Source organism: Pteropus vampyrus, unplaced genomic scaffold (genome assembly GCF_000151845.1).
Source record: "Pteropus vampyrus isolate Shadow unplaced genomic scaffold, Pvam_2.0 Scaffold314, whole genome shotgun sequence".
In the NCBI taxonomy this organism is placed as follows: Eukaryota; Metazoa; Chordata; class Mammalia; order Chiroptera; family Pteropodidae; genus Pteropus; species Pteropus vampyrus.
In genome coordinates, this window is record NW_011889095.1 from 185,093 (window position 1) to 210,159 (window position 25,067).

The 25,067-nt window shown below is 39.9% G+C and overlaps 1 protein-coding gene and 1 pseudogene across 3 annotated transcripts in view; one reads left to right on the forward strand and one right to left on the reverse strand.

The window, feature by feature from the left end:
• The window catches only part of LOC105303741 (serine/threonine-protein kinase SMG1), a 73,955-nt gene extending 50,507 nt beyond the window's left edge, over positions 1-23,448 (reverse strand). For 2 of the 3 annotated variants that reach the window (XM_023521753.1, XM_023521755.1), the window contains exons 1-2: positions 22,988-23,448; positions 298-461 (exon numbers count right to left, since the gene is read on the reverse strand). In XM_023521753.1, the coding sequence (XP_023377521.1) occupies positions 298-461; positions 22,988-23,073 (250 nt within the window). In that variant the 5' untranslated portion in view covers positions 23,074-23,448. Of the gene's footprint in view, positions 1-297; positions 462-3,562; positions 3,577-22,987 lie in introns of those variants that run through there. The other variant, XM_023521754.1, reaches the window with a different exon arrangement.
• LOC111730459 lies at positions 12,425-12,543 on the forward strand (annotated as a pseudogene).
• Positions 23,449-25,067: the final 1,619 nt, after the last annotated feature.

Here is a 25,067-nt window from a genome sequence, read left to right on the forward strand (position 1 = left end):
TATTTAATACATAATAAATAAATACATATTAAATGAGTAACACAGAAATATGAATTACCGTGTGTGTGTGTGTGTGTGTGTGTTTCAACCACACAGCTCTAAGTGCAGGGTGTCTTTCATGTGCACCATGGTGTATTGTCTATTATAAACTGCTGGTTTCTCTGACATTTTATATACATTTATATTTTAAACATATTAGAAGAAAGAGGTGGGGAAGGGAGAGAAAGGGAAGGGAGGGACAGTTAAAAAACAAACAAACACCAAGTCTCTACCAATAAAGGAAACATATATATATACCCTTTTCGTCATTCTGTATGTCAGCGTGGACTCTGGTATCATCGTGCCTTTGCCGAGACACCACAGCTGAATTTGAAGGTTGCAGTCCATAAGAGGAAGACCCACCCCTATCTCTGGATGAAGAATATTTTAAATTATCTGGGTCGGCTGATGCACTATCAGTTCTGTAAAGAGAGAAGAGTATAACATGAGAACTTTAAATGAACATTTTCAGAGCCCAAATCACAAATCTTTCCTTTATACAAGCCTCTCTTTTCTCTCCTTTTTAAATTTTTATATCATTATAAATAAGTGCTCCAGTGTCTAGTAAGTCTCAGCTGGGAAGGAACTGTCACTGGATGATGGCCCTTCTATTACTCTTGTAAAGACCAGGATTAGGGTGCCCAACTTAGCCCTCTGTGCTCGAGACTAGACTGGTTTTAGCCTGAGAGTCCCATATCCTAGGAACTCCCTCAGTCCTCGGCAAGCTGGGACAGTTGGCCACCCTGGTCCAGGATTCTCTTCACATGAGTTGATAAAAAGAGTACTTCTTCCTAAACTCTCCTCCCGGGAGAGGGTTAATCAGTAGAAAAATTAGTCTTCCCCGTCATAAAAATAAAAAACACTGGCAACATCAGGCAGGGACAACATGTTACCAACTTATTTTTAAAGTACTGCCTCATGGCAATGTGGCATTCTCTCTCACCTGAATTCGTACTTTGGTTATTGGGTGGGAAAATAAATTATAGAATGGTATCTGAAAACAAGCTCAGTGGGATATAAGGAAAGAACATATTTGCTGCAAAGTAAGGTTACTTTAATGAACTGCAATACTGAAAACTTCATGAAGACTCCTTAACTATAAAGAATATCTACTAAAATTCTAAAAAGTGAGGAAAAGATATTAGGAATCCAATAAAGCAGAATTTGAAGGTTGCAGTCCTAATCTATTTAAAATCCAAGCATTGTCCAGAATAATCCCTGATACTTGGATATTAATAAGCAAGAGGTGCGGTCCCAGGTAAAGGGGTAAAGGAAGTGTCCTTATCTAAGATCAGCTCTCTGCCTCAACGTCCTCATCAGCGAAATAGGGAGCTGAGCTTCATAATCTCTCACGAGCCTTAATCTTCCAACCATCCATCATAAAGCACCAAGAAATAAGACAACACTATATACAATACGGCAGCATTAAAAAAAAAAAAAAAAAAAAAAAACAACGTTCTTCTCCTACTGTTATTTCTTCTGAGAGAAACAACCTTTGGGGCGGGGGTATCACTTTTATGATAGCAGAAACTAATCTAAACTAATCCTCACACTCCGTGTCCCTTCCCCATGTACAAAAATGACTGCAGTGTTTGGAAATATATTTCATTTAGAGTTTATCATCCTTTTGTTGCCCTCACCCACAAAAATGCTAAACATGAAACTCTGCATAGGCTCAATTAGTCAAACACCCTGATCTGTATCTACCACTGTTAACACAGAATCCAGACAATAGGTCCAACTGAACTTGAATACCTAAGTGGCACAAGTCTAAATTATTCCTAAAGGCTCACAATTTGAAACTGGATAAAATTCTGTAACCCTAGCACACTAAAACAGCTAAGGCTCCATCATGGAGTATCTTCTCCAACCATTCCAAGTTCACTCGTTGACAGACGAAGCCCAGTACTTCCAACATATGGAAAAATAAAATCTAGGGAATTTCAAGAAAAAAATATATGAGGATATTTTCTAAGTATACTAAGTCTATATGCATTTAAATACCCTTAACACTAAATAGAGCATGAAAACTTTTTAAAACAAATGTAAAGACAAATGTATAGATCTAAAAATAGCACTTTAAATGTTCACCTATAATAATCCATAACATACCATTAATTTCTGAAGAAGAACTGAAACACAAAAGAGCATATGGGCTTTTCTGACAGGGTTTCAACTTGTCTGTATGCATAGCATCTAACACAGCCTGGAAGAATAAGCTGTTAGGAAATGAATAAATAAACTCTGAAACGCCAAGATAACTGAGGTCCAGCAATATTTAAATGTCTGAATGTCTTGTCTTCATTATCACATATACTTGCCTTGCTGTCTGTATCATTTTCTGGTGGCAAAGCAATGAACACAGACAGCAGAGAACACAGGCTTAAAAAAAGATCTGGGCTCATATCCCAGCTCCACCACTGAAAAGGTATGTGTGACTCTGCACAATGTACTTCATCTCCAAGCCTCGGTTGTGTCTTGCATAAAATGGGAATAATACCTATCTAACATGTAAAGTTGTTGTGAGGCTTAAATAAGATAATGAATTCTTAAGAAATCCTCAGCTTACAGGGTACACTGAAAGATTATGACCATGATACTAAATAAACTCAAGGTTTCCAGTCTAACAAATAATGTATAAGCAGGTCATGAGCCTATGAAGACAATCATAAAATAAGCTTTTATGCTCAATATATGGCAGCTGATTTTAAGTTCTGCAACCTACTGCTACCAACAAATCGATCTCCAACTTGGAAGTATCTGATTTCAAACTAAACGGAAAAAAACAGGAGCAACTGCCCAATTCGTTAGAAATACAGGTTTTAAAATCCCATGAGCTGTGCCTACCACGATTTTTTTCTTCAGAATGTGGGTTTTCAGAAATATAACCAAAAAATTCACTAGGACAGAACCACTGTCCCAGAACTGTCTAAAAACTCTAATTGCAAAGGTTTTTGTTGTTTTTTTTTTTTAATAATACAAACTGATTAAAACATTTCTAATTAGAATTCAAGTTATACATGTTCTGAACCCAAAAGCACAAAATGGTTCAGCATTTATATGAAATCTCTATTTCATAAGATCTAAACTGCTTAAGGTCTCGGGGAAAAAAAAAGTCAATATCAGGTTGTTAGCACCAACAAGATCGTCCCAGTCCAATAAACAGAAAACCGTTAAGGAGCATAAATGAACACTTGAAATAAGGCAATCAAAGGCACAAAATAGCAAAGGCAGGTCTGAACTCAAAGAGACAGGCATAAATGTTAAGGCAGTTATAAGGGCTGAAAAAGCTATCATCTGCCAGAATAAGAGTCTCAATTTAGTGATAAAAGAAAATGTATCTGTTAAGACTAAGATTCCTAGCAAGGATCCAAAAATACCTCCACAGCCCCTTTAATACTCTAAAAATATTACGGAGAGAGAGAGGAAAAAAGAGAAATGCATAAATTTCCCCAAAGTGATTAAACTGAAGTTAAAGCCTGATGTACATGCCACATGAGAGGTAAGTTTCTAAAGCTCATACCTCAAAAATCGCATACTGTATAATATGGAGCCTTTGTGATGTTTTGCATCAAGTCAATCTGTAAGACAGTAGTTACAATATTAGTGAAGGCAGTGGGTTAAAACATTTGTTGTTCAAACATGAAGCAAATACCATTCATGGGTTAGGTGCTTTTAGTCGAACTAAGGCCCTCTAGGTTTTGTATGCTGAAGCAAAAATTGAAATGGAAAGCCACTCTGTGCCTTAGAGGATAGAGAGGCTTAAGGTGGCAACCCAAATCTTTTTAGTACATAAAAGAATTTAAATGTTCACTATAACATACAAATCACATGCAAATAGTCACCGCTCCTTTTAGTTACCTATTCTCAGTACACAAGAAATGTAATAAATCTGAGAGGTCGTCCATTTTTGAGTGACCCAAATCCTCAGACCTCACATCAACAATCCACCATGTGTTCTATCTCCTGGCTAAATGTGGTCTTGTGGTCCAGTTCTTGTAAGCATTATAAAGAACAACAAAAAAAGAAAAAGAAAAAGAGCCACTCTGGAAGTATGAAGTCAGGGAATTCCACAAAGCACCCCGAAATGACTTGATGCAAACACCACGCCTAGTGGTGCCACGGGAGTAAGCGTCATGTTGCTTCAAGTTCTTTTTAACTAGGCTTATTAAGGAATTTTGCTCTCATGGCGAGATCAAATTTGTAATGGATATCAACCAGAAAATGAGATTTGCACTAAAGCCAGTGAGGTGGGAATGTATTTATTCTCTAAAGCAGTAGTGCTCAAAGGTAGTGTCCCTGTCACAGAGCAGGTGTAGGATATGATATGATATGCTGTGGGTTTTTCATACTAACGATACCACCTGAAAACGACTTTTCTTTTTCAGAAATAGCGAGGTCATTGCTATGATGTCTCTTACTCACCTGGATTCAGACATGCTTTCATGAGGGATGAGAGAAAAGGTGACACTATGCATAATCTTGGGCCTTGTGTGTATGTAACTTTCACATTAGAAATACCGCTCTAAAACATGAGTCCAGGGTAAAACAATTCATTTGGGAGGCTCAGGGACTTTATTTATATGAAAACTCTTCTCACAGGAGTAAATAGTTAAGTGCAAATTTAACAAAACAGTATCGAACCATCATGCCAAAATTAAAAATGAGTTTACATCCGTTTTGCAGTATTAAAACATTAACAGTTCATGTAATTTTTTATGAAACTTCCTTAGCTACTTAAGTATTACGTAAAATAGCAAACCTTAATTATCTATTTATGGGTTGTCTTTTACCAATTTTTAACCATTACTTCAAACTCTCAACTAAACAGCCACTGTAGATGCAAAATATGAAAATATACTTATTGTAAAATTGTAGAGATTTTACCTTGCCCAAAGAGAGGTCTGGCCTTTACCCGTGGCTTCTGGAAGGTAATCTCTAAACTCTTGGAACGTCAAGCCTAGTAAGAGTGTTCTTTTTCACCAGGGGCTTTGGGCAACCCCAGGAAGTATAACAACGTGATTTATGGCAGAGGATTTGAGTCACAGAGGTCACCTCGATCTCCAGAAGGGCTGGAGACTAAGTTCGGCCATGTGGGCAGTCAATCATGGAGCCCCAATAAAAACTCTGGACATCAAGGCTGGTGAGCATCCATGGGTAGAAACGCCCCATGCGTACTGTCACACGTCCACACCAGGAAACAACACTGTTCACGACCCACGGAAGAGGACAGGAGCTCCACATTTAGAACTTCCCTGGACTCCACCCCACGCGCCTTTACCCTTGGCTGATTTTAATCAATATCCTTTGACTGGAATAAGCTGTAACCATGAGTGTAACGGCTTTCAATGAGTTCGGCAAGTCTTTCTGGTGAATTATCCAACTTAAGAATAGTCCTGGGGTTCTCCAAATTTGTAACTGGTGTCAGAAGTAAAGGTGGTCCTATGGGTCACGCTCCCTCTAACTCCGCACCTATATTTAAAATCACTGAACATACTCTATCTCAAAATTTAAAAGATTATAAAATTTTTAATAACATCTTTAGCAAACATAATAAGAACTGATTTTCAGTACAGTGACTCTTCAATGTTGTCGACGGATTTCTGCAACTTTAAGCGAAATAACATATAACAAAATCAATTTTACCTAATTGATATGAAACAAAGAGTTCAGGGCCTAGAGCATCTCATCAACATTACAACAAAACGACATTATTAGAGGACCTGCTGTCATTTAAATCCCTTCCAAGAAATCTCAAACATCCTCTACTGATAGACTTCTAATCCAATTAACCAGAAGAGACAAAGCAAGTCACTCCAGGAGGGTGCCACGTCAGATTTTAACCTCTGCGTCATGTGCACAATTGTCTTCAGTGAAAAGCTTGGTGACACACCCTCCCCATGCAGTTCTGCCGACAACCGGGTCTTCAGTGCTGCTCATGCTTCCCTAGCCAGGCGGCTCGCCTTTCCAAAACAGCTTTCAAACCTTTTGCACCTTACTCCTTCCCTCGGCACTAGCAGACTCCTGCCTCATGGGAAATGCAAGCCATCCTCCAGCACTCTTGATAAGAGCTTATAATTTTGAGCTCCTATCAAGTCTAGGAGGAAACTTACCCAAGCCGTTCACATACATTTATTATCCACTTAATCTTTAACATAATCCTATCAGTTACCATCTTACACATGAGGTAACTCGGACTGCATAACTGACCTAAAGTTGCACAGATGACAAAAGGCAGAGTAAGAACTCAAATTCGGTTCTAACTTTAGAGTTCTTCAACATTCCACCATTACCTGCCACCTGCTTTCCAATACACCTACAAATTCACCTACATCTGCAGAGCCTTTTCCTCCCCATCACCCTCATGTGACGGCACGTGTGAACCTTGCACCTACCATAATCTAACCCTCTGGATCTGCACATCCTCCTGTCTCCGGGTGCGCTTTGGATCTCCCACTTTCCTACTGCTCATCATATCATCAACATGAGCACTCTCAAGTCTCTTTTAAAAAAAAATTTCAAATCTTAACTCCCTTTCTCCTTCTAACTGTCTAGACTCTTCACAGCCAAACCTCTTGAGGAAAATTTACCCTCCCTGCCTTCACTCACTTTTCAACTCACTGCAATCTGGTTCCACCATGAGCACTCCACTGAAATGCTCCTGCCAACCAGGAACTTCCGACTTACTTGTCTCTAACATCCCAGAGACCCTTTTCAGTTCTCCTGGCTCAATACCCGCTGATGACTTGCTTTTGACAACTGCCTCCTCACACTTCCTCAATACTGCTCCAAGTCTTCTGAGTGATTTTAATGCCAGTGACTCTTTTTCCCAGTCCAAGTACTTTTTTCCTTCTTCACTTCTTTAACTGGCTTAGATTTATTTCATGGCCTATCATTTCCAATAACACTCCTGCCAATCCCATTAACCTCCCTTAATATTTTCCTCACACCAATCTGGCAAAACCCAACCCTGGATAAACCCAATTATCAATAATCCATCATCCATCATCGGTAAGCTCCACATTCTCAGGGCCTGTTCATTTCCCTTTCTCTACATGTGTTATCCAGACCTTCCCCAATCTCTTCAGATTCCAAACTAGTCTCCTAAACCCCCTACACACACACACACACACACACACACACACACACGCACACACACATTCTCCTCACCCCCCAAACTCACACATGCTCTCTATTCATACACGCACAAAAAAGTACCGTAACACATCTGCACCCAATTCTAGGCCTTGATTAGAATTCCACCTACTTCCTTCCATCTCTTACCTTTTCAAATACTTTCTCCAGTGGCATCTTACCTTTCCCATCAAAGCGAATTCTCTCCTTAAACATGTAAAATTTTCTAATGTCTCCCTTTAAAAATGCAAAAGCATTTTTTAAAAGCCCATAAACACAAACAGAAAAGCATCAATCCCACAAATCCCTCCACCAAACAATCTGTCTTTGCTCTTTCCAGTCGAACTCAGAGCTGTCTGTCTCTCCTCTTTGCTCCATTTCTTCACCTCTACTAGCTCCTCGATCCACACTGAGCCGCCTTCTGCCCCATCACTTTTGGCAAAACCAACTATGACCTCCGGGTTGCTAAATCCAGGATACAGTTCAGGCTTCATCTTACGCACCCTCTCGGCAGCTTTCACAGGGCTGCCAAGGAGGGTTGAGCAGGTTGTGGCCCGCACAAAGGTGCCTTGCAAAAGAATGAGGTGGGCCGAATGAAAACCACTTTTAAAAAGTCTTACAGTCACCCTCTGTGGTAAGATCCAGAGAGTTTAAAGTAACTGATTCTTCCCTTCCTTTGGCTCATGGGATATTATACTCTGCATTTCTCCCCACCTCTCTGATTCTATTTTCTCAGGAGCCTTTGAAGGCTTGCTCAGCCTCTTATATCAAATAACTCAATCTTGGAGTTTCTCAAAGTCTTAGGCCCTCTGTTCATCTCCCTTTGTACTCTCTCTCCCTCAATGCATGCTGATGGCAGTATTTACCACCTGTTGGCCACTGGCTCTCAAATGTAGGGCTCCATCACAGATGTCTACTCTGAGGTCCAACCCTATATACCCCACTGTTTAAAAAATGATCTCAGTGTTCTAATGCCTCAAACACAACAGCTGGTCCTTTTCCTCCCAGAATCCCCATTTTAATAAATGGTACCACCATCAGCTCTATTCTAATATATGGCACTATTTGATCAGTCAGACATATGTTTCCCGCCTCCAATTCTCATCTCTATTCCATCTCTTCTCCATACTGCAACAAAAATAATTCTTATAAAGAACAAATCTGATGTCCTCCCACTGCCCTTATCATCCTATATACCCTATGTACCTCACTTCCCCGTTCAGCTAAGTCTCTACCAACCATCTCTTTTATGCTCCATGCCTCATCATCTTGATCTTCCACCTTGAATCACCTTGCTCAGCCCCAATGTGCCTGGAACAGCCTTGTCCTTGTCCCTTGCCAGCCCTAGCTAATTTCTCTTTATCCTTCAAGCTTCAGCTTTCCTATGTAAAGTTTCTGATTCCCCTGGAACTGGCTAGGAGTCCCTGTTATATACGTGTGCTACCAGAGAATCTAATAGTTCCTTTAGCTCATGCGCCATTTGAAAAGCTTATTTAACTGTGTTCTGCCAGAAGACTGTAAATACCTAGGAGGGGCCTGACAGTTTTGCTTATCACTGTATCCCCGTTGTCTAGATGGCATATAAATTACTTGTTGACTAAATAAATGATTGCCATCCTCGTAAGTGTGGCCTTTCTCTTGATGTGGTCCCCTAACCTAACCCAATTCTAACTTTACTTCAAGATTCAACCTGCAACCCACACTTCCTCTCCAAAATGTTTACTAAAATCAACAACATCCTCTTGATCATTTACTACAAGAGTACTTTCAATTAAGATTTAACAACTCCAAAAGATTAACTAAAACGGTTCCGACGCTCTAAGAATTTACAATCTAGAAAAAAAAGAACTGTAGGGCAGTATAAATTCTAATTAGGAGTACAAAAAGCTGTGATTTTTAGGAAAAAAAGCTCATCATTCAACTCCTCCTTCAAACTCTTACAGCACTCAAAAAGTGTGTACAACACTAGTTCATACTTAACTAGTTATATACTAGCTTTACCTGCTCACTTGTTTGAGATGCTAGTACTGAAGGCAGGGTGTACTCATTTATCCCATACATCTTTCACAGGGAAGAGAACAGTGGTTGCTGCGTGCACTGGGGAGGGCAACAGATTAGAAGATGACTATTATCCTTCTTTAAGTAAAACTTTTATCTAAATTAAGATTTCCATAACTAAAATTTGATCTATGCATATGATCTTAAGAGTAATTTTTCTAAACACAAAAGAAAAGCCAGAAATAGAAATGGCTGGCTTCACCAACACATTTAAATTCAGAATTTATCTACTTAATATGCATTTTAAAACCCTTATTTTTGAGCATCAAAGGACACTATCAAGAGTGAAAAGACAACCCACAAAATCAGAGAAAATATGTATGAATCATATATCTTGTAAGAGGTTAGTGTCCAAAATATATAAAGAACTTCTGTAATTCAACAAAGACAAACAATCCAATCTAAAAATGGGCAAAAGCCTGGGCTAGAAATACCTCACCAAAGATATGGCCAATAAGCGCATGGGAAGTTGCTCGACATCATTAGTGACAGGGAAATGCCAGTCAAATGCATGAGAAACCACACCCATGAGGAGAGCCACAATTTTCTTTAAAAACAGAAAATAACTAGTATTGTGAGGCTGTGGAACTCTCACACATTATGCGTGGGAATTTAAGAAAACAGCAGAACTATCACATGACCCGGCAAATCCACTGCTATGTATATGCCCAAAAGAACTAAAAATTGGTGTTCACACAAAAATTTGTAAGCAAATGCCACAACATTGTTCATAATAGCCAAAAGGCAGAAACCCAAATGTCCATCAAAGGATAGATGGATGAACAAAATGTGGTGCATCTATATAATGAAATACAATACAACCATAAAAAGAAATGGAGTACTGATCCCTGCTACAATAAGGATGAACCCTGAAAAGGTTATGCCAAATGCAAGGCCAGACACAAAAGGCTTCACGTCGCATGATTCCATGTGTATGAAACATCCACGACAGGCAAATCCACAGAGAAAGGAGGCTTGTGGTTCAAATGGGCAGGCTGGGAGGGGAGGAGAATGCAGAGTGACTGCTTAATGGGCACAAGGTTCCCATCTGAAGTGATGAAAAGTTCTGGAACTATACAGTGGTGATGGCTGCACAACATCGTGAATGTACTTAATAACATTAAGTTGTAAAATAGTAAATTTTATGTTCATTTAGCCACAATTTAAAAAAAACTTTTTATTTTTGAAAAGACAAAATTATAGGGGGGGAAAAAAGGCCAGTGGTTGCCAAGGGCTGGGAGTAGAAGCTGACTACAAAGTGGAACAAGGAAATTATTTGGGATGATGGAACTAGTCTGTAGCTTGATTGTGGTGGTCATAGTTACAATACTATATACATTTGCCAAAACTCTAAGAACTATACAGCATGTAAATTATATCTCAATGAACCTGCCTTTAAAGAAAATACATTTCTTTACAGTAAAGGTATAAAAGATAATAGACCGTTGATTTATCTCTTAACAATTCAGTATTTCACGTCTTGTATGGCCTACCATATCTGGCCATTCTAAATGGAAAAGCAAAAATGTAGCAGTGGCTTAAAGTCACCGTGCTTTCCAATGAAACCAAAGACTGTTAGTGTCTGAATTAATTAATCAGGCACCAGAAGGGCTGGAACTTACAGGTCCGAAAGGATTAAGGTAGCCAAAGTACAGAAAGACACAAAACAGTGCACTTATATGCCAGGAAAACGCAACTGTTAACTATAATAATAATAAAAGGTCTAAATTTCTAGCAAAATAGAAATTTTACTCTTTATCAATGTCTCAGAAATATCTAATAGTCTTTTAGCGCTTAATGTTTTTAAAAAATAAATGCATTTTAAGTTCTATTTTATTGCCTACCCATTTCGATAGTTTTCGAAATTGCAGCTGAATTCTTATTAACCACTGAGACAACGCAAAAAATTTAGAGTCAACACACTAAGGCTTGAAAAATCAGAAAAATTGCTGGCTGAGACAGAGACATGAAATCAACTGCTAATCATTTCAAGTATTTAAGTATTCTGAGATACTGTACCTCATCTGGCATAAATTAAAATCTTACTAGGTATTAAGAATATTAGCAGTTATAAAATCTTGTATGCTTTTAATCTCCAATACAAATGTAAATGCAGTGTTCAGTATAATTGTGTTTATAATTGTGTTTATGCTAAATAATCATTCACCTAAAGGCTCCCGAATCTAAGGCACCACGTTAACCTGACTCACTTTCTCCTGGCTTTTATTTTTAACCCAAGCTCGTTTACAGCCTTAGAAACCCTGCTTCAATTCCCATTTGCATCACTTATCTTCCCCTTTTGTCACCAAGTCCTGGAAGTACTTTAGAAACATCCCATTCTGCCTGGGAAATGGCCAAGATTGAAAGGAAATCTCTTACTCCATGACCTGCCTAGCAGAGGAAGAACAAAAAGACTGAAAGTCTACAAAGAAACATGCCCCACCCTGGGCACTTCAGTGAAAAACCACACACAGCATGTCAGGACAGAGATCAGAAATCACTAAGAGCTAAACACTCCCGGAACCCTAAAAGACAGAGTTCTGAAACCAGACTGGGACTCTACCATCCAGGAAAAGGCGGACTGTTTTGTTAATGTAAGAAATGTGCACAACCACCTTTAAAAAGTCTTGAAAACAGGCAAATATTGACTATAGAGCTATTCTGATAAAGTTCCTCCGGCTGACATCCCGGAGGAACTGAGGCTTGCGAGCTTCTCTAACAATCTTCCCTTTAAAGATAATCTTAAATAATCTTAAAAAGCACTATGTTCTTTAAAAATAAATATGTTATGTAATGGATAACATCATTACCACTTTTTTTTTATAGGTGAGACTGGTCAAGAAAACTGGGTTGCCAAAAATCACACGCGACACATGAAGAAAAAACAATTATGCAATTTTGATATATTATGCAATTTTGTACTTTTAAAGAAAATTAATACCAAGTTAGGCACTGCAGGCACCATACTGCTACAATGGTATGGTACACCCTACAAATTTTGGACACAGTAAAGGTTTTGGGGCATCAAAAGAGCAATATTTCACCATGCATCCTTTAATACGTAACACATGTTAAATGACGGCAAATATGGAAAAAGACACTTAACTGAATTTTGTATTCCACACTCGTGATTCTCAACAAAGACGACATTACTAGAAATATCTTTAGGGAATTCTCAAATTATACACACATTGTCTACGGCCATGCCACCCTGAACAAGCCAGATCCCATCTGATCTCAGAAGCTAAGCAGGGTCAGGCCTAGTCAGTCCTTGGATGGGAGACCACCTAGGAAGACCAGGTGCTGTAGGCGTAAAAAAATAAAAAATAAGAGATTGTAAACTGACAAGGTCCTTGCAATCTGTGAGGTCAACCAAGGGTTGCTTGGCCTAAAAAAAATAAAAAATTATACACACAACCCCCGCCCCAACCTTAAAAAATAAATATACCTTAGAAAGAAATCTAAAACACTCTGGTTCTATTTCTAACTTGACTAACATATTTATACGAAGACAGACAGTGGATTTTTAAATGGAATGATTCCTTTCAACATCCCCAATAACTCCTCTAGGACCTATCTCCTTGTATCCTGAGGTAGGAAACACCAAACTGGTAAAGAAACATACTTTCTGCAATCAGAGATAAAATGTGTATGTTAAACTCTCCTACTTAAGCTCTGGGATCTCTTTTAGGAGTGATCTTGAAATAGTAATTTCCTACTATTTAACCATAAAGAAATAAAAAGGTCTCAGATAAATCTCAAAAGATATGGTCTCCTAAATAAAATAGTTGGGAAAGGAAGGTATTTTTCACACTATTCTAACTGTAAGAAAATCTATGAAATGAAGGACAGTTTTTGTAGTTATCGAAACATACTACTATGCAGCAAACAAGAACCAAAAATCAACGCTCCCACTGTGCTCATCTGCAGCCAGAGATTCCACAGAGGCATCTAAAGTATTCAGCCTTAAGTTTAAGAAAGCTATGAAATAGTTCAAAATCATCATGCCATTTTAAACCCACAAGGTCTATACAAACCCTATCTTTTTCTTTTCTTACACTTTATACAAAACACACTTTAATTAGATTGATTTAAGTGGTTTAAAATAAGAACCTTTAATAATTCCCTTTCTCAATGAAAGTGAAAAATCAATGTTTCTAGATATAAAGTTCCTTAGGAAACATCATTTACTCATTTTGAGAAAATTTACAGTGCCATAATTTAAAATAGTATCAAAATTTCATGATAGCTTAATACTGTAAATTTCATTAAGTCCTATCTTTGTTTACAGAATACATGGTTTGTTTGTTTTTTGTTTGTATGTTTGTTTTTTTAAGTTCTTCAAACTATTACACTGGCAGAGTAAATCCTTTCCATGATTCCATGGATTCATCTCCCCTACTCCCTTTAAAACAAACAAATATATATATATATATTCGACTAGGGCTGGGAAGGAAGCAATGCAGAATTCAACTGGTGTTCTTATAAGAATTAGTTCTTAAATTCCAACTATATAATAAAAGTTAAGCAAGGTACAAGCTACCTTTTAACCTACCCTTTCTCTATTTAATTCCATTTGCATCGGCCCTCCAATACATGTAGTCACAAAGATTAGGTTATTTTTGCTAGATCAACCTTTTGACTGGTATTAAGTTCTTGAAGTGTGAAGAAAAAGATATGAAAGAAAAATAAAAAATGATGCAGCGTCAAATGCCTCATCAGACCACTTGAAACACGCTTACAGTCTAACGGAAGCACAGCAGAAAATGTAGGAAGAAAACCATTGCCATACTGGGAGGCAATTAAAAGCATCTCCACCAAGATATATATTTTTTAAGTATGCATATGAATACTAAAATGTCATATGCATACTAAACAGAAATTTAATAATTATGAGCTTCCATTCATATGTCCTCTAAAGGCCTCGCCATAAATACTCTTTATGAAATTTTTAGTGCTATGCACACAGAGAAGAGAAAAATGAGATCTAGAGTGTGTGTACATATGTGTAGTAAATTCTAAAACTTTCTGAGGAAGACATGAGAGAGGTTCCTTAAAATGCCAAATCTGACGCAGACATAGCAATATAAATAGCATCTGTGGAGCACGTCAGTAGTTTTAAAAGTCATTTCCCCCACTTTATCTTTGACCCTCTAACCCCTATGTTTCAGGAAGGCAAGAATTACCTCCTCAGAGAGGCGGCTGGTAGTGCCAGTACAGAAGACCTTTGTCTTCGCATTCACAGTCTACTGCTAATTTCAGGACACCAGCCTCTCCTAAGATAAATATTTGTGAAAAACGCACACATTCTTAAAAATAAATACATCTTAGAGAGGAATCAAAAACGCCCTGGTTCTATTTCTAACTTTTCCAATGCAATTCTACTAAGACAGCAAGCAGATTTTTAAATGGACTAAGAGAGCCAGAAAACAGCACTACTGGTATAATTTTTATATCATCGATAAGAGTACGATAAAAACAGATTATTAGCATTACAGTAACTATACGAGCTAGGCTACTTTAGATAAAAGGCTTCTTTTACAAAACCTTGCTTTAAAGCCAACTGATTATTCCACACACACAACTTTTACTAAGTCTAAGTTCATTTTTAATTTCAATATTTTCCCAAAAGGAACAAGATACCATATATTAAAATGTTATCGATATTTCAAATGACAGAATTAATCACTTTTAACAATTAGAATTCTAACTCAAGTCCTTCAAAAATACAAATTGTCTTCAGATAAGATTCCTTTAAACCTAACAAATAAACACTAAATCTCAAGTATTATAGTCCTGCTGCTAGGATACCTGCTACATTTTCATTTTCACGTTTACGCAAAGAATGTAAGGACAGGCGAGAAAAACAATTGATCTTGTTAGAAAGGAAAACCCAGGATGGATTTTCTTTTCAATTAAATAGATATTAAGTCAACTGTGACTACTATGTGATATTGGTGCTCATCTCTGGACCTTTTAAATCATCTAATCAGAAAACAGTCCCAGTCTATACAGAGGACAAAAAGTTTGACATATTTCCTCAAATTAATAAGATTTTTTGTCTAAATTCTGGCAAATCTCAGGAAGCCAATAAAGAAGACAAAGTTTTGCCTTTTGAAATATTGATTTTAAGCTGGTTATTAAAAAACAAAAGAGGCAGAATGCTTGACCCTCCCCCTTTCCCGTCCAAGAGATGAAATGAGAAAAAGACCTGCTCCAGGAAAGAAATCTTGTTCACCTTGGCTTAATTTGAATTAAGTATGGTAGAGAGGAAAGCACCAAGCAGGGGCCTGGTAGGTAGGTCACCCCATGTCCCACTGCACAAGAATTTACCTGCCCTGTAAGTTCCAGTTCTTCCTCAACTACCTGGAAATTGCCTACTTCCTTTAAAAATCCCCCCGACGACACCTCCCCTTTACTCCTTTATCCAAAATGACATATACAGCCAATTTTGCCTCACTGTCCTTGAAATTTTCATGCTTATGTAAATTCCCCTTGTACAAGTATTAAAATTTGATTTTCTCCTATTAATCTGTCTCTGTGAATTTGATTATTAGCCTAGCTAGAAGAACTTAGAAGGTGGGAGAAAAAGTATTATTTTTTTTAGCTTCCACACCAACACAGAATACATTATTAGGACAATGAATCTGAATTTCCAGTGTTAGAATCAAAACAAGAGTCTGGACATAAAAAAAGTGTTAACACTACAGACAAGAAATTCCAGGGTTCATATTATCAGGAATATAAACCAAGGAGGCCCTCCAGAGGCTGAATAGCAAGAGTCGAGGATTGCTTCAAAGAAGTAAATAGTCCAAGATGAAAGTTAAAATTTCAACTACACAAAACTTGCATCTGTTAAAATCAGAAGATTCAAATGCTAAAGAGGAAAGAATAAAGTTTTCAATTAATACATTTAAATAAAGGGAAGTTTTAAATTCAAAGAATCAGTAAAAAATAAAATGTTGTCAATGTCGTCATATATAGAGGAAAAACTAATACATGTCACTATAAAGTCCAAGATGTAATTTATTAATGGAACCTTTTCCCTAATCAATAGAAAAGGTATTAATATATTATTGGATGTAGTAAATATTTAGTTTAACAATTTTTTTAAAAAACCAATAGACATATACATGAGTATACAATTACCTCAGGCCACTGCAGTCAATAGTAATTTTCTTGTGGACCTAAAAGATTGCTGATGAGGTTATTATAAAAAAGGGTAAAGGTAAAAAGGGGTGCCTCTCTTTAGAAACAAAGAAATAGCAAAAAACAACCTATAATTTTGATACTGAAACCCTCTCTGAGAAAAGGTTTTTAAATAATAAATGCAAAAAGCCTGTGAGTTTTTAAAATAATGAACAGGAGGTCCTAGACATGCTATGAATAATATGAATAGCAACATTTACCTCCAAAGGAATAATTTCTAACGGGAATACAATTCCTTTTTTTTGAAGGACATGAAGATTAATATAAAAGAAGTAACATTTAGAAATCTGTTGATTCTGGAAAATCTGGGTTTCAGTCATGCCCCAATCAGCAGGCATACAACTGGCAAAGAAGTTGGTTTCCTCAGGCCATTCTGATGGAATGCCAGAAAGCTCAACCCAGTGCTTAACTTTTTAGTGATTAGATTGTTTAAAGGAGGTACGAATAGATATAATAGATACAGAATAAGATGATGTGTAAAAGAACTCTAAATTTGAGAGTAAGGTATTTTTTTTAAGATGGATAAAACCTATGCATCTTAAATGGCCATATTCTTCCCTCTGTGAAAGATCTGGCCACTTCGGTCCACTAGAACATCGTCCCTTTGAACCTGTTCGACCAGGTTATTTAAGTTGCTGTCTCAGGCTAACCAGGCTGCTGCACAAGGCACAGTTCCCCTCAAAATGCCTCCCACAGTAATAGTGTTGTAAACTCTGAAGTGAACTCTAAATACAGAAACAAACTTGCAGAATTCTATTTTCGTGTATTTACTTGAGTAAGAAAACAGAATTACCCAAAATACACACAAAACAGTGTATTATTTGATGCACTACAGTAAGGAAGGGATACAGAGGTAAAATGATTCTACAAGATCCATGCACACATGAAGGTTATGTTTACTGGGGAAGACACACTGGAAAATTTCAGGTAGTGGTAAGCGCCATGAAGAAAACCAGTGAAGTGTGAGAAAATGCGGCTGCTTCCCACTGAGGGGGTGACATTTAGCTGAGACAGGATGAGAGCACCGCAGGTCAAGTACTCGGAGGAAAGCAAGCTAAGCAGCAGACACACAGCAGAACGGGCTCGGCAAGGCCCTAAGGCAGAAGCGAGCTTGAGGGGTGTTTCTGGGCAAGTGAGACCCAGAAGCAGGGGAGCCTCTGGTTCAGCCCTTCGGGACTTAAACTCGTTGGAGAACAAGAGCCCACTCACTGAAGTGATAAGCACCGTTAGCTTTCACTGCAGACCTGCTGTAAGATTCAGGAATGAGAGGGATCGAGGAGGGCAGAAGTCCTAAGGAAAGCACAAGGGTTGGAGTGCTGACGGCAGGAACGAGAGCCACGCACCAGGAGGCACAGCGACAGTGGGGAAAGGCCCAAGGACCCGCAGCTCACAGGAATAAACTCGGCCAAGCAGAGGCGCGCCCGTGCCCCCGACACACGTGCGAGTGGAGGCTGCGGGTGGGGCCACCGAATGAAGCTGTTTCCACAGGGGTCTTCAGAGCAAGAGTCACAGAAATATGCTGGAGATGATGAGGTTTTCAAACCTTAGAAACCATTAAGTTGGTAATAAGCCATAAGATAATATTCAAAGATTTCCTTTCTACCAAAAAAATTTTAAGGCAGATTCTACCTGTAGACGCCACCAGTGCTTCTTTTTGGGGGAGGGTGGCGGGAGTGTAATCCAACTGAAAAGTCACTGTGTACCTGCATCTTGTTTGGAGTCGTGGTTACACAGGTGTACACATTTGTCAAAATTCACTGAACTTAAGATCTATACATACGTACGTTTTCTCTCCAAAACGTAACGCAACGGAGTTCAAAAAAGAATTCGACTAATGAAAGCACACTCAACTAACACAAGATGGAACAGAACTATTTTAAAAACACAAATGTCTCTACAGCAAAAAACTGTAAGATTTAACGGATCACATCTAAATTAAAAAATTAAAAGGCAATAAGCTGAAGTAGTTCATGTAGGAATTAAACCACAAAACGTGTGTAATCTTCACTGCTGGGCCTCTATACCAGAGGGGCTGTGTTTTATTTTGTAGTCTCCAAAATAAAATGGGTTCTGAGAAAAACTTTAATATAGCCAAAGAAAAGTAACCAAAGTAATAACAATGTGAAGAAAAACTAAATAAATGACAGCTTGTATGAATTCGTAAAGTGAGTCCATTGAAAGGAGCCCCCGGGGGTTATTTTAGGTGATTAGAATAGGGAAAGAAAGGCAAGAAAGCCAGTGAAGGCAGGAACCCTTAAATTAAAAAGTTGCGAGATCTCAGTGTTCCCCAAAACACCACGGACCACACCCCATTTTATGTGCACGACCATTCCGTATAATGCTAAGTGTCCTAATCTGAACTGTAAGCACATAAAAAGTATCACTTTAGTGATCATCTTCAGAAATCAAAACCAGATTAACAAGTGACCGGCTTTTGCTTATGAGAATACCCACGTGTTGGGCTGAAAATACTTCTGTCTGAATTAAAATCATGAATTATTAACAGAACATTCAGGTCTTTAGCAGTCTCTTGACTGTTCCAACTGCGTCCTACTGTGGTTACACACACACACACAGTTTTAAGCTTCCTAAATTATGTCACTTTCCTGCTGGTAAAACGTCAATGGTTCCCTAAAGTCATTCCAAATACACTTAAAATTCTGATTTAAGGCCTACGCTACAGCTCTTTAGCTTTCTCTCTTATTTCTATCACTCCTCACAAGTACCCCATTCTTCTAACCAAACTAGAAATATTTTACCAAGGACATTTTGTCATCTCCCTGCTTTCTTCTGTTGCTGTTGTTTTTTTTTTTTAAAGACCCCACGATTTACTGTCAGAATAGCACAATCAATTTCATGGCCCCACTGTCCCCTACTCAACTGTAGCTTTTTCTCCTCTGACTCTCCAGGTTCTGTTACTCACATATAAAAATAATTATACTGAGAATTATATCACAATTAATATCCATATAATGCTTTACCTTTCACAAAATCATTTATCTGTCATAATAAACTATAACCTCCTCTATCATAAAAATCCCTAAAGCATCAATATTTCCTGAATCGGAATATTTTCACCGAATGAAAATATTTCATAATCTCCTGTTATTAAAATACCCTTCAGGTATACTCCCAATTTGTAAAGGAACCAAAAGGAAGAAAAAAGGCTCAATTTAAAAATACAATTGCCAAATGTTTCATAAGAAATACATTTTATTTTATAATGGAAAAAAATAAACTGTCTCCCCGAATTAAACGCTCATACATAATCGTCTGAATAGTTAACTTGGAAATCTGTGGTATAGAATTGGTAATCATTAAATTCTATTTAATTAAATATGTAACTCCACTTAATTTTGTCCTTTACGTATTTTACTGTATTATGTATCTATGGACATCAGACCGTTCAGACTCCTAAAAGGCTGAATAGACAACTCTGACTCCAAAAATGCAGCTTCTCAAAGTCAGACATACTAGTTTCTGGCTTTCCTATCTTCACAGCCCATTCCCTGTCTTTTGGTCTGTGACAATAGAGAATGAAGGTAATTGTAATTTTGAACACTTTAATCTGTGTACACTTTACCAAAAATGGAAGCTATTTTCAATACACAATTTCATCCTTTTAGAACTGTAGAAAGATCACATTCAGTCATCATAAAGGCGCCCAGTATATACCTGTCAAACGAATAAAGTCCTAAGACTCCCAAGTGTAGAAGTAAAATATCTGTTTTCTGTTGCCCTGAATGCTTCCTCTTGGCTGCAAATCTACATTTGACTTCCATGTCAAATCGTGTCTTTTCGGAATATTAAAATGTACAATAACTAAATACACATTTAATTTTAAAACAAATCATTCTGACCTCTATCTTAATTGGTACAACTAGATTACTTCCTAAAATAAAGTCAGGAAAAAGACAAGCTTTGGCGAATGGCAATGATAAAAATATCACTCATTTGCCTAATCATGCTTAAATTTTAACTGATGGGTGCAGTGAATGGAATGGAAGTCTAAAGGCCAGTGATAGAGAAATGCTTTCTGCTAAAGGTATGCTTCGAGCAGAGGTGGGCTTGCTCTGTTCCATAAGACACTAACTAGTCTATTCAGTGACATTTCCTGTCACTATATGTGAAGTATCGTGTGTGGCCATGATTGACTTAACAGTCGGTTTCCAGACTAACTGACAAACTAACATTAAAAGCAACCAAGAAGAATTGCTTTTTCAAATCCCATTTTTTCAAAACCCTAAATCTAGTTAAAAAGAACCAAAAATAGCAAATGAGGAATGGTACATAAAGGCAAAGAATCTTAAAAAAAAAAAAAAAAATGATTCAGATGAACCACACGAATCTGCCTGAGACGTCTAGAAAATATATATAAACCCCCATTTAAACAAGGGGGAAGATCAAGTTCCACTCTGTCAGTTACTGGAGTCTGTCACCTTTCTGAAGTGAAGAGGGGACGGAATAACAACCTCAAATTTAACTTACGAAAATTTATGACCTGGCAAACATCTGAGATTTTTTTTGTACTGGCTATTTAACAAAACAACTAGAGTGACCACACAAATAAAACGAAGGGATATTGTCCATACTTCTGTTTCCTCTTCTATAAAAAACTATTTCCAACAACCTAACCAACTGTTACAGTAATAAATGTTATCTCGCCGTATCTGTCCACCTAGGAATAAGATCCGAAACTTTGTTACAGAGCACAGCTTCAAAGAAAACTTACGTTTTCCCCCACACACAGCCCACAGACCTCATACACAGCCAAGAAATAAAGCACATGAAAAGAGAAAACATGGATATTAATAAAATAATCCATGCTCATATTCCATAACTATAAGCCATTCTGCTTCATACCTTGTCAAATGAAGAAAGGTGACCCCAATAGGTAGCTGCAACTCTGCTACTCCATTTATTTAGACTTGCAAGCTATTATTTAGTCTTTTCTAAAATTTCTAGGACTCTTTGAGAAGGGTACTTTATTTAGTCCTCTAAAGGGATACTAAATTATTTTATATATGCTGACCCCATACTGAAAAATGAAAAAAAATCCATTTTCAAAGAAGAGTTCTCAAAATGTTAAATTCAAGTAGACGCAAAAAATTCAAAAAAAACACAAAAAAAAAAGCAAATTTCACACATTTCAATCAAAGTACAACTAAGAATGTCAATTACAGACAAGAATATTTAAGCTAGTCAACTGATTTTATTTAAAGCACTCACAAACCCTAAGTGGTAAAAGACAAGTAAAGTTATGCTTTCACACAATTTTTTAAGAACTACGTAACATCTCAATTCTGGATTCAGGCATTAAGTTTTAAAGTCAACTAGTATGTGTGTGGATAGTCAGTTCTCAACAAACACAGGCCTTGGGGGAGGCATATTAAACAGAATAAGATGCATACCCCCCATTAGCCAAAAGGTTATTTTGATTTTTCCATCAAGTCTTAAAATGTTACACACTAACATCTTACCAAGTGATTTCTTCCCAAACACAGCTGGAATTAACATTTAACCAACAGGAAGCAAAAGTCATCCCAGCAACGTGTGCATCTTAAATATTCCTGGACAATCATAATGCAAGTGTGCTCCAGGGTACAAAAGCTCCATGAATCAACTGACCCTAAAATACTATATACATAGGGGATTCTAGGCACCGGGCTAAATTCTAAATAGTCTCTGAATATTACAAGCGCTTATTCAGTAAGAGGTAAGAATAAATCAGTCCTAACTTAGGCACAACTGCCCCATGATTAATCAGAAAGACATCAAAAAAAAATTTTTTTTTTAAAGTTGATGTTCCTATTACATTCAATTCTAACTAGGCCGTAAAGCGGTCTGAGAGCAAATCCTCCATTCGAAAAGGAAATCCTCTACTCCTCTAAGTGAGAGGCCCCCTGAAGTGTCCAGGTATGACTCGCTCTCCCAGGATAACTGCCCCTTGCTCCTGGGAGGAAACTTCATTTCCCAGGACCAGAGTGGGTCGGCCCCATTAACGCTGTCAGTCTCATCTCGTGCCCCTGCCTAAAGCCAGAAGAAAACCTTAGAGTTGGGTGGGATTTTTAAGTACTAACACGTGCGGGTCACAGAAGGCTCACAGTTAGAGAGGTCTCTCACATGGGGGAAGAGGAGGGATGCTGAGAAGGCAAGTGACCAAGTGGGTTGAAGGGCAACAGAGGGTCCTGGACTCTCAAGACCCCCTCAACTCTAACCCCAGCTTGCGGGGAAGGTGAGAACTAGAAAGTGTCCCCACCACCAGGTCCCTTTCTTCACCCTCCGCGACCCGACTCCTAGGCCGGTGCCACCGCGGGGCGCCCCGGGTCTGGGCTCCAGCCCCGCGGGGCGAGGGGAGGCATTTAGGCCTCGCCTGCCGGCGGCCTCCCTCCCCCGGCCCGGGCGGGAGGAGACCCAGGAAGCCGCGCCCGGTTCCCGGGCGGTGGAGGGCCTAGGCCGCGCCTCCCAGCCCAGCGGCCTTAGGCCTCGGCCCGCCCGAGGCGGCGCCCAGGGGTCGGGGCGGCGGGCTGGGCGCCGGCTCACCCACCTGGGTTGCCAGTCATTCCAGCTCCGCGGGTACTTGGTGCCGCCGCCGCCGCTGCTCAGCCGAGACCCCGGGGCTCTGCGGCTCATTACCTTCCCCGACACGACATGGCCAAGCGCCGCCGCCCGAAGAAGCGCGAGTCGCCGCCCGAACCGGCCGCCGCCGACACTCCGCTCCGGCCCGGGGCTGAGAAGGGAGCCGAGAAGGAGGCGGCGGAGGGCGGGGGAGGCGGACGGCCGTTCCGGGTTCCGCCTGGGCCCGCAGCGCAGGGCGAGGAGGCGGGAGCGGCGCGGAGAGGGGGAGGCGGAGGAAGGGGAGGCGACGTCTCTTCCAGGGCCGTACGCGGCCCACGACGCCGGGGCCCAGAGGGCGGAGGACAGCGAGGAGGAGGCGGTGGCGACGGCCCCTCACGCTCACACAGCCACAGCTTCCCCGCCTCCCGGCTCCGCCCGCCGCGCCGCCGCACGGCATGCTGGGAGTGGGGGCGGGGCCGGCGCCCGCCGGGCCCGGGCGCAGGGGCGGGGCCGGGGGTGGGCGTGGCCAGCGGGCCGCCCTCCAGGCGCTCGGTGCTCGCCACCACGCCCCGCGGGCCGGGCCCCGCCGCGGGGGCTCATGGGAGAGGGGGATCTTCGCTACCCCACTACACGCACACCCTCCCAGCCCGCCCCGGAAAGCACCTGACCCTCGAGGGCCGGGCGGTCAGGTGTAAACAGGCATCCAATCCAGGGCCCGGGGTGCCCTTTCGCGCGCGGGCGCGCACACACACTTGCGCTTAGGGTTCACGTGCGTCCACCTTCCCCACCCTGTACGACAGAAAGTGAAAATAATAAGAGAGGTTGAATATCCACTTACTAGCGCCCACCTGAAATGTACCTGTGGAGTCCTGACGCCTTGACCATTTCTTCACATTGCAAAAATCTAAATGGAGGGAGAAGGGGAGTACCCACGACCACCAACGCCTGTCCCCGCAACGTGAACTGCGTTTTGAAATCCTTTCACCCTAGCACTTGCCCGCTTCCCCGCCAGCAGGAGTCTGGCTAACGGGCAGTAAACCTGAGCAATATCCCCCCCCCACGGTGTCCCCAAAAGACTTACCATAATGTGGATGCAGATACAAAGAGAAAAGATGGGCAAGATGCACATCAACAGGTAACAGGAATTGCCTTGAGGATGGATAGTCAAAAGGTCTTAACCTTATCTGCCCAGAGGGTCTTAACCCATTGTTTTATGTTGCAAGAAAAAATTCTTTATCACTGTGTCATTTAAAATTATTACCAGAAGTATTTGAAGATTACAAGATGTTGATATCTCTATACACATGTTCCTTCAGACTTTGGCTCCTTGCTTATCCCCACCAACCCCTCACTAAACTATGATCCGACCAGTTCTAAAGAAGGATGGAAAGTTAGAGTTTCAAATGGAACTCCACCCCACCCCACCCAGCATGCCCATTCAGGGAAAAGAAACTCCTGCTGTGAGCCAGGGCTGATTACTGACTCAACAGCAGAAATTCCCACTAGGTCAGCCCCACACATGGTCACCCACATGTGTAAAAAGGTAATTTAATATAAGTTAATAATACACTTGAGTTAAGAGGGATATATTCCACAGAAACACACTCCACCCTAAAATTTGTCCTTGTCCCCAACACTTTCCCACCTCCCTCCTGCTGAGGAAGGGGTATAAGGGTGCCACCCGTTGTAAAAAGGGCCTCATAAGAGGTGTCCTTTATAATTTCCTCTTCCCTATTCTCCTGTGCAGAGAAAAAGTCCCCCTTGAATCAAGTCCCATCATTAGGGTCCCCTTCCCATACGGTCCTCTCTGGGAAACTTATTCCTGCCACACAGTGTTTCCCTTTTTGTTTGTCTGCAGTTAATGTTGGATTACGTAAGCAGTGATGAATACATTGCCCTCATGTAAGTTTTTAATGCACAACCTAATCGTGATTTATTCTTTTATTTAACGTTCAGCAATATTTATTGAGTGTCCGTTACCAAGCAGTTGGGGACAGGATCAGTGATCGAGGCTCAATCCCCGTCCTCATGGAACCCTTGAAGGAGGGGTCAGAAAGAGAAATCTATCA